General features: G+C 43.7%; 2 protein-coding genes across 11 annotated transcripts in view; one reads left to right on the top strand and one right to left on the bottom strand.

Annotated features, from left to right (window-relative positions):
- USP49 (ubiquitin specific peptidase 49) overlaps nt 1–9,062 on the top strand; it is a 38,845-nt gene extending 29,783 nt beyond the window's left edge. For 6 of the 10 annotated variants that reach the window (XM_049831815.1, XM_049831818.1, XM_049831819.1 and 3 more), the window contains 2 exons: nt 445–587; nt 713–9,062. In XM_049831815.1, the coding sequence (XP_049687772.1) occupies nt 445–587; nt 713–799 (230 nt within the window). In that variant the 3' untranslated portion in view covers nt 800–9,062. Of the gene's footprint in view, nt 1–444 lie in introns of all 10 variants that reach the window. The other 4 variants (XR_007509894.1, XR_007509896.1, XR_007509893.1 and 1 more) reach the window with 4 other exon arrangements.
- Nucleotides 9,063–9,185: 123 nt separating this feature from the next.
- On the bottom strand, nt 9,186–10,219 carry TOMM6 (translocase of outer mitochondrial membrane 6). Its single transcript, XM_049831824.1, has 3 exons — nt 10,077–10,219; nt 9,907–10,008; nt 9,186–9,490 (listed from the first exon to the last, which is right to left on the bottom strand). The coding sequence occupies exons 1-2, from the start codon at nt 10,184–10,186 to the stop codon at nt 9,912–9,914; spliced, it is 207 nt and encodes a 68-aa protein (XP_049687781.1). The 5' UTR covers nt 10,187–10,219; the 3' UTR covers nt 9,186–9,490; nt 9,907–9,911.
- Nucleotides 10,220–10,236: the final 17 nt, after the last annotated feature.

The following is a 10,236-nucleotide window of genomic DNA, read 5'->3' on the forward strand; positions in this document are numbered from 1 at the left end:
GATGAGAGAAACAGAAAGTGTTTTGAAACTGGACAGGAGCTATTCATGAATAACATCCGCAGGGTTTTTGTGAATTTCTAGCAGTCTCTTTCTGCAGCTGAATTGGTATTGACTCTGCCTTCTGACTTGTGGAGAAAGAGGTACAAATTGGCTATCTCCAGGGAATTTTTATTTTCCTAATTGAGGTTTCTGGGCTATAATATACAACTGGTTAAATTATGATTTGGTGTTTCTAAACTCTGTTAACAGCACAGAAATGAGCAAAATGTTCTCCAGATTAGAAACTCCTTTCCAAAGCATCTGGAGAGGAAAAGAGAGAGATGCCTTTTCTCCTACATATTGCCCTTTTTCTCTGTGGATGCTTCCTATGAACAGTTCCAAAATGCATTCAGAAGGAATTATGCCTCCCTTAACTCGTGTCCTCTTTCTCACTTTGATTCCTAGGTTTTTGGGTCCACTGCAATGATTCCAAACTGAATGTATGTAGCGTGGAGGAGGTGTGCAAAACCCAGGCCTACATTCTTTTTTACACTCAAAGAACAGTGCAGGACAAAGCAAGAATCTCAGAAAAACAACTCCAAGCTCAGGTGCCGTCCAAAAATAGTGATAAGGACAGAAGACTGACATTCCCATGATGGGGAGCTCTGTAACTCAATCAACATTCTCAGTTTTTTTTTAAAACCGTTGGCGTTCCCATCTTTCCTCTTTGTAGGAAAAAAGGCTCGCTGCAGGAAGGGAATCAGATCATGATGTTTGCCGCCCAGGGTCTGGAAAAGCGTATCGAGCTCTGCAATTCTGACACCTAAGATTGTAGTCAGAATCTTGTTTTTAAAGCATCTTGTTGTTAAAATTATGCTCACAAAATGAAATGAGAAAGTTTGATGCCGTATAACATTCATCTCATATCAAAAAGGAATTGCGTAAGGCGTGTAACAAATCAGCACAACCAGGAAATAGAAGCATTCAACTGGCTTCAAAAACCTTCAGTACCTAGTAATGCTGATAAAACTCCAGAAGGAACAGGTACGGTACCCTCCCCATTAATTGGCATTCAGATTTCCAGGGTTTGAATCACACAGTCACCCAGGTATTTATCTGAAAAGTTGTTGGGTAGATGGAGTTGACTGCCCTGAGAGCCATTCTTGCTGGAGAAATGTTTAACGTTCTTCTACCAGAGCAAATACTCCCCCAGGCCTCAGCTATCTCTGTGATACCAGTTTCTTTGCTGTTGGTTGAGGGCAAACCCATGGCTGGCAAGCTTTGTCAGCAGCTCTTTTTCTCAGTACTACTGGGGCAGTGTGCACACTCGATGTTTTATTCTCTGGGCTGAACTTAATTGGCAGCTAAGTTCACTTGGAGTGTGATTTTAAAACAGTTCTGCTCTGGAAAAAGTGCGTTTAAAAACAAAAAACCCTGTAATAAAACAGGAATGTACCTGTGTGTCATAACTGTTTACAGTGGCAGCAAAAACAAAGCCTATACTACAGGTTTCTGCTGGCATAACTTTGTCATCAGGATTATAAAGAAGTCTGAGCCCTGGCTTGCACAGCTGTGGCAGCAGAAGCAGGTAGTGTAGAGGCATCTTACACTGGCAAACTAGCACTTTTTTACAAGTGTGGCTTGTTTTCCTCAGGGGAACAGGGTGGTGGTAATATCACAATGGTGGGAAACAGAGCTAGCTTCTGTTACAGCTTCTGCAATGGAAATATTCATTAATTGCAGTTGTCACCCAAGGCCCAGACTAACCGAAGGCAGTGAGGTTGCACAGGTGTTGTGAGCAGAATTCAGCCTGTGAAGTCTTTATTTCTGCTGGGACATAAAGGGAAGGAATGTAGTTAAATCTCAGATTCCATGTTGAGTTTGAAAGGGTACAAAAATGTCTGTATCTGTAATCATCTTGATTTTAGAATTCTGTGAGAAACATAGGGCCTTAGTTGACTATTTATAGTCACTTCTCAGCCTACAGTTGCACCTCAGGTGTTTTTATAATTTGGGGTTTGGCTGTTCACACTTCATGTTTTAATCAAATCTGAATATGTAACTGCAAAGAGACATGACGTCTTTCAGTCTTGATGGTTTGGTGTTCTTTTTTAAAGTCGTTAAAGGTGAAGTAATCTAAAATATCAGGTTCTTCAAAAAAATTGGTTCCATTTTCAGGTAGAGAAGTTCTGAAAGTGTGTTTCTCTTCCTCCCTCTTCTCCTTTTATCCTTGTCAGCATTTGCCCATCCGACACACACTGACAACCCTGCATTGTTGTTGGAGGGGGTGAAGAGGTAAGTCTCCCAAATACCATTCCTCTCTTTCCACTGCCACTGCTGTGACTTTTAATCTCCTGTCCTATGGGCAAATTGGTCTCTCTTACTTTGGCTGCTGTTAATCACTTCAGCCGTGCAGAGATGAGCACAGCAACCAAGAAACTTTTATTTTGTCAGAGCACAGTGTCACGCTAGGTCTCCTCCGTCCTTGAAGTTTCCCCTTTCTTGAAGTATGAGCAACATGCTGCTTTTTGAGCCTGTCTTTTTGACAATTAAGTATAAGTTTGAGATCATATGCTCCTATTTTTGGGGGAGACAAGACAGTCTGAAACAGTCCTGTGGGAACTGATTGATGGGTCTGGAAGGATTTCTTATGAATGTGTGTATATCTATGTACTTACTCTAGGTAGGGGCTTTTTTGTGCTACCAGTAAATAAAATTAATAAAAATGCAATAGGCCAAATTGAGATCCAATAGAAGTAAATCTGACTGCTGATTGCAGGAGAAGCTGAGTTGAGTTCAGCACAGGTAGAAGTTGACATTCCTGAAAGAATCAAAATCAAGTGTTTGTGATTATCAGATACATGATGGTTTCTTTTCTAGAGGAAAACATACGCTGTGTGAAGACTGTGTGTCTCGAAAAGAAAATTAAAGGAAAAATAGTGCTTAACATTGCCTTTTTAATCTACGAGGTGGAAGGGAAAACTGGTATTTTTCCCTGTGCATCTGTCCTTCCAGGCCTATCCACCCTTTAAGAGGATTATATTCTTCTAAATGACAGTCGTGGTTTACTATGACTACCAAATGGTGCGTTCACTTTCTGAATCCCTTAGCCGTGCTGGCCCTGTTTATATAAAAATTCGATAGAAAGGCAAACCTTAACGCAGCATTAGTTCTTACTGCAGTGAGCTGAGACTCTTCACTATGAATGCTCATCTTTTGACTGAGTGTTTTGCATTAATATTTGAATTCAGGTAGTAATACAGTTGTCGCGTGAATCGATTAGGTTGCAGAGGGGAGTGGGGAGCTGGGAGTGTACCTGTAGCTGTTGCTGCATCTGATTACCCAAGCAGATTTTGTAGCATTTGCTGGTGACATCTTTTGACATTAGTGGCCTCTCCATGTGATGCTAGCCTAGTTGTGCTGAGATGTGGAGATACTGCAGTCAGAAAAATGATTGCCCTGATAGGGAAGGAATGAATTATACTTCAAAGTAAATAAACTTGCTTTTTCCAACACTGTGAGGTTTCTGTAATATTTAGCTTTTATTTGGAAGCGATAGCGTATAGCATTTTTTATGCTGTTTGGTTTATATTTGTCTAGTGCAGGCTTCTTTATATAAGCATAGCCCAATGCTCCCTCCATGGTGGACACTGTTTTATAGTGTCCTGGTTGCCAGAAATTCTGATTGGAAGTTACCTCTTTACATCAGTAAGATGAAAATACTACTTGCAATTACAGTGAAGCCCACTTAAGTGCATGTCTGACCAAGGGTAGCCCGTAAAGCAAACTTTTTCCCTTCTTTAACAGGATGGCTTCAAATCCTGCCTATACACTGATGCATATTTAGAATAATTCCAGGTTTAGGCTCTGCTTCTGCAAACACACAGGCAGATGATGTAACTTAACTCGTGTGGAGTTCAGTGGCTACAGGTGTGAGCTGCAAGCTAAGTGTCTGCAACAAAAACCTTTATTTTGGTACAGCTGGGAGCAGAATTGGTTTCTCTAAGTAGTGGGATTCCTGTACTGGGGTTCCAGTCTTGTAGCAAGGAGTCAGTTGCCCCGAGAGATGCTCACAGCAAGCATGAGGTTCTTGGCACCTTGCAGGTTATTGTCTGAAGGTGTAGGAAGCCACTCTACGCTGGCAGACTGTCAGGCTCCTGATTATGCAGCCTTCGGGACAGAACTGTTGCCAGCATATCCTTATTCCATTCAACTTGTAAGTAAATTGGCGTTCCTTAATTTTATGTTCTTAAGAATGAATAATCTTAATGTATTCATGGCCAGGTATGATACAGCATCTGCTGTAGTTGTTGGAAACCACTTTATTTTAGCTAACCTTATTCCGCTAGCAAGTTAGTTACATAAATTTGCCTTTGTTATCCCTTTACTGCCTGTATTCCCCAGTTAAACTATGCATACTGCAAAAACAGTTTCTCTGCAAAGCACTGAAAAAACCCAATTTTTTTCCCCGTTAGTTCTGACCAGAACAACTCTCTGGCCTGGCTTTGAAGTTGTTAATGTGAGGCAGCAAATGGAATAATGCATATTAAATGGTTGACGTCAGACTTTTCTGGGTGGCAGTACCACCCCCACTTACTTAGGGACTTCCAGACATTTTTTTGAGTGTAGGGAAGAAATCGGAAATGGTAAAAGCATTAAGTGTGTCCTATGGACTTGCTATCAGGGTGGTTTGTTGTTTTTTTTTATTTTAGAAGGCAAGGCTTCTAGCATAAATACTGTCTCGGTGGTAATTTAGAAACACTTTTATTGATTGTAATGTCCCCAGGCCTGAATATGCTTAATTGCATCCCAATGAGAGAGACTAATGAAACTTCTGGCTCTTGCCAGATTACCCTGGGATGAGCTGCAGCGGAAGTCAGTGGTGTTGCAGAATGAGAACCACATGAGGAAGAGACAGGGAGATAAGTTTTACCTGCCAATACAGTTGTGTGAAGTAATTTTGTATGATTCCTTAGATTTGGTGCCTTGTATCCAATAATGTTTTGCATGGGACAGAAACATTGGGAAATAAGTCATGAATTGCCCCCTCCTGACTGAAGCAGCAGATTTGTGTGTTTTTACAAGTACTCCGTATCACTGACATTTTTACATTTCCTATCTGTATGTGAATGAAGTTTACCAGCAAGCTCAGAGGCTAGTATTATAGTGTTACACATTTTAAATCTCTGTATTTGTAATAATTCAAATAACATCTTGTTCAAAGGCAGATTAGATTTGGCTTTTTAGATTTTCTTATGTCATCCAGACCCCTCCAGTCAGGTCAGTAAGTTGACGTCTGTCAGAGCATGTAGCATAGAGCAAGGAATAAAAACTCCAGTGGGGTTTTTGCTACAGTAGCAGTAGCTTTGGGAAGCACCTTCTGTTACAAATCTAATGCTAACTGCTGGTTTAGAAAAGAAAAAAATACAGTTCCCCTTGTTATGGCAGTGTTTGCACAGGTCTCCTTAGCAGCCTAGCAAATACTTCCACACGTGAGCAAAAGCATGCCTGTGGAAATTTAATATGCAATAGATTGCAGTTGTGTAGGGTGGCCAAGTGTCCCTTCTTCAAAGTAAATAGTAAAATCCAAGCACCAGCTCTGAACACTGCCTTTTTGTGTGCGTCTAATCCCTTCAGTGGGTTTGAGATCAGATAGGGCAGACTTATGTTGAGAATTTATTGCCTGTGGGAATATAAAACCTCAATTCAGTGGTTTTTTTGGTGTCTATTACATTAATATTGATACCTGTTTATTGCAGATGGGAATGTGAAGCATTCTAGCAAGCTTCTAAATGTATAAAACCAGATGTTTAAATGAGCAAAAGCTACATACATTAGTTACCTGTACCAACTAGTGATTATTTGTCTTAGTTGATTTGAGGGGGTATGCCTTTAGGCCGCTCCTTCTGTTGTACTGATTTTTATTTTGTGTGTGTGTGTATGGGTTCCACTTGTTTAAAGGATGGTGGGCCAAAATTCTTTCAGAAGAGTTCTTAAGTCTTACAAATGAGCTTTGCAATGTACATTTCCAAAAGGGGAATTGAGGGGGTGGGGGAGAAAAAAAAAAAAAAAAAGGGCCCAGGATTGACTTTAACCACTATTAACTATTTATTGTTCTGAAGCTTGTGCATGATACAGAATGCATTGCAGTTAGAGCAAAGTGCTGTACCCTTAGGGTTCTTGTTGAACTGCTGCACTACTGATTTTGTGCAGGCTGAGGGTAGGGAAGGAGTTGGGATGAATGAAACAACCAGTAAAAAGCAAGCCAAGCCAACCACAGCAATAAGCTGTGATCTAAGTTTAGAAGAGACAGGAAGCATCTGATAAGGGGAACCTCGTATGTTAGAGGATTGCATGTTCTGCAGGCAGAGACATTAATAAAATCCAAACACAGTCTCATTAGCAGCAACCTCCTATTGTTTTTGTGGTGAAAACTTTCTCTGATCAGTAGCCTCATACTGGCAAAATGAATGGTGCTTTTCCATTAGATGCTACAGTTCCTAAGGAACAGTACCCCAAATTCTCAAGTTTTATAAAGGAGCTACCTACTTAAAGCCCACAGTGTCACTGTAAATGCTTTGCATAACTGGAACTGAGAAAGGAGATGATACAGTTGATGACTGTATCCAATTTGTAACTTTTAAGCCTTTGTAACATACTTCCTATAGAGGTGGCAGGTGGTGAATTTGATTTTTTTCCATGCTGAAGTGCTGCACCCTGGCTTGTCAAACTAGGGCTTGGTGGAGTCTGGAGTAGTAAAGGCCTTCTCTTGTTTCTGTTCCTGCTTTTACAGCCACTTTCTGTGTGAGCATGTCTTTTGGGGAGCGTGGGGCTTCTGGATGTTGCTCCTGCTAAAGAGGAACAACCACATCCCTCCAGTGTGGGCAGGGTTAAGTGTAAAGTACTTAGGCTAGCCTTATTTCCTTAGATAACCATATCTGTACCATGGGGATAATTTGTACTGCTACAACCGTGTTAGTACGAATCTGTGCCACGTTGGTGGCTAGGCAAGGTTAAAGAATGTATGAGAGCATGGGCAGGCTAGAGCTATGCACATCAATAATGTCACCACAGGCTCGTGGTACACCACTGAACGGAATCGGTAGCTGAGAAATTAGGATAACCACCCGTGAGGCTCCTTCTCTTTTGCACAGTTAGGGTAGTGTTGGGGCTGCCTAACTCCACACCTCTGATTTAGGAATGGCATTTTCATAGCAAGTGTCATCTTCACCCTCCTTACATTTATTAAATGACATTGCTAGGCCTGGCCCTTAACTCTATTTCCTACTGCTACAAGATGAACCACATATTTCCATGTGAAACCCAACTTTTCACCTAGGTTATCAGATGTGTAAAGTATAGTAACTTACCACAGGGGCAACCTGGAGCCCCTGTGAAAGAGAATGAGGTCCTATTTTTTCCCTGCTTAACTTCAGCTTTGGTTAAGCAGTCACAAATTCTTCAAACCGCAGCCTTCTATACATCTAATGAGCAGTTTACAGGGAAGGAAGAAGTGGTTAAGTTTGTTTCCAGTAAAACTTTTTTTTACAGGTCTGCCTTTCCATAAAAGAAAATTAAACACAGCTTAGAAACTTCAAACAGCTTCTCCGAGAGGAGTGCTGCCCGGGCAAGCTCCCTTAAGGTGTGATGGGCTTGGGCAGGACGCTGCCAGGGAGACCCCACTTCTGCTAATGCCCTGGAAGCTTCACTCTTGACTTGAGTAAGGGCAGAATTAAAGCTAATCTTCAGCACTTTAAAAAAGTTAATCCTGCTCCAAGTTAAGGTTGCTGGAAGGGTGCTGTTGGCAGAGGCTAGATAGAAGACAAGCAAGTTTTCCCTCGGTATGAAATCCCCTGGGAGCCCTTGCGAAGACAGGAGCGAAATGCTGTGCTGCTTTCTTGGGTGAGGAGCCAGGCTGGAGCTTGGGTGGGTTTCCTGATTTTTCAGTGGTTTCTGTGGGGACTTTAAGTCAGAGGAGCCTCTAGTTTCTGCTTCGAGTTTCTGGTACTTAACGTCACTAATGACTTAAGCTGATGTATGCCATGCTGTGCTCATGAATGAGACTGCCTTTGCTTCAAGGACACTCCCAGGCAGCAGCAAGTGACAAGAGAATCCAATTAATTACTGAATGTTTCTGGCAGTCTGTCCAGCTGTCTTGCAGCTTGTTGCAAGCGTGCTGCTCCTAATCGCAGGTTCAGCAGCTTTTATTTTAATCGAGGTTTGTTAAGACAACATCCAATAAGTCACCTATGGCAGCCTTATGTACTTAACTGCATGAACTGCCCCCTGCCTGAACCCAGGCCTCAGGAGGAGATTAGTGTGTTCTAAATCAAAACTAAGATTAACTATAAAATGACTTAACGTTCAAATTAATCCCCTTTTCCTGCAGAAACTGTTTCTGCATAGCTTGGATTATCCATACTTCAAAAGAACTTAATTTCTTTACAGGATGTTAAAGTACCTGCTTTGAAAACAGCATTTTTAAGAATCTGTATCGGTAGTGGAGCGAGCTTCTCTCTGGGGCAGGTAAGGGGGCAGTTCTCCGTCACAAAACGTGGAGGCAGTGCTACTTCAGAAGAATGTCTTAAACTAGAAACCCGTGCATAACTGTCCAAAGAATCTGAAGCCATGTTGCAGTCCTACTGCCGTAATGCTCAGGGCTGGGAAGTTATTCTGCTCTACAAATAGCATCTTGAAGGAGCTGTCGGTAACACATCAGAGTAAATCCAACCCGCAGCTCCCACGTCAGCCTCGCGTGGTGCTTTCACTGTCCCCCGACCAGCCTCACCACCCACAGCTGGACTTTAAAGTTGGTAACAGCAAGCTGTGGTCTCAGTCCAGGGCACTAAAATGCTATGCAACACCAAATGGCGGCTTCTTCCCACACACAGTCATCATTCCTTTACAGTAAGTGTCCCAGCTTTATCCCATCCGGACATTACCCAGGAAACCTTCTGGTGGTTAGAGTTTACCTAGGGCTTGTCACAGTTTTGGTTTTTTCCTTTGAATAAGTAGCTGATGGGTCCTGCTTACAACCCAGGACTGGACTTGTTCCTTTGTCTTTCGGGTGTGAAATATAAATCATGTTTTTATGATTTTTTGTAAATCTTTACTCTTTTTACACCTTGTTTTTGTAAGCTGAAGTTTCTTATTAAAAAAATGAAATTCCAGTGGGTTATGTCATTATTCTACATACTTTAATAAACATCGAGATGGGGGTACAGAAGAAAATTCCACGCACAATGACTTCACATCCTTGAGAAAACTACTCTCATTGTGCCTGGCAGAACAAATTGAAAATAAACTCTCCCTCTCACACTTAAAACTTTCCCCCCCCCCCAGTCACTGCTTCAAGCACCACAGCTTTGAAGCGCTAGTAGTAGCTCTGCAGAGAAGGAGAACAGAACGTACTCGCGCGAACGTATGGAGACTCGTAACGGCTAAACGCATCTCTTCTGGTCCTCGTGTGCGTGTGGGGCGAGCTCTTCTCCCTTGTGGCTCTATTTCTTTCCTAGGCCAGCAATTAAGCAGAGTTAGACAAGGTTGTTTCTAGCCTAGTCTGCTGGCATGTGGCAATTTAACACAGCTTTGCAACCTTCCGTATAAATTAGATCGCTTTAGGCTTTAGTCCTCCTGGTGCCTGCCAGCGGGTGCTCGTGGTTTAGTCCTTCGTACACGTTAATTTGGTCACCTCGCACGGTGACATCCCCTTCCCGGGCCGGGGGGGGGCCCTGACGCGCTTTTGGGGGGCGGGGGGGGGGGGGGTTCTGCCAGCACGGGCACACACCCGTGGTCGCCAGCGTTGGGTCATCGGTAGCCACAGACAAGTTTTAGAGAGAAGCGCAGCAGCTCCCGGTCGGCCGGCGGCCCCTTGTCCCTGCGGCCTCCCGGGACACCCCCGTCCCCGCTCGCTCCCCGAGGACTCACCGCCGCTACGGGACGGGCTGCGGGGCCATCAGGTCGATGTCCGTCAGATTCCGGGCGACCCAGACTCCAGCGGCGAAAAGCCCCAGGTTCACCAGCAGGTTCCTGAGAGAAAAAAAACGGGCAGCGCTAGCTCCCGCTCCTTCCCCCCCCCCCCCCCACGCAGTACTCACCTGCGAAAATCGTTCCGATCGGTGGCGAAGCGGTAAGCGCTCCGCAACCACCCGCGCAGCCCCTGCGGCGCGGTCCCCGCTCCTCCTCCTCCGGCCGCCGCCGCCGCCATGCCGCCTCAGCCTCACCTCACCTCACTCCCGCCGCCGCCGCGCGCCGGAA

Source organism: Accipiter gentilis, chromosome 29, assembly GCF_929443795.1.
Source record: "Accipiter gentilis chromosome 29, bAccGen1.1, whole genome shotgun sequence".
Classification (NCBI taxonomy): Eukaryota; Metazoa; Chordata; class Aves; order Accipitriformes; family Accipitridae; genus Astur; species Astur gentilis.

Bases quoted from the DNA above. Each gene is read 5' to 3' on its own strand.
- TOMM6 (XM_049831824.1), bottom strand. From the start codon at position 10,186: ATGGCGGCGGCGGCGGCCGGAGGAGGAGGAGCGGGGACCGCGCCGCAG. The intron at 10,009-10,076 runs GTGAGTACTGCG...TTTTTCTCTCAG, and splicing joins GATCGGAACGATTTTCGCAG to GAACCTGCTGGTGAACCTGG.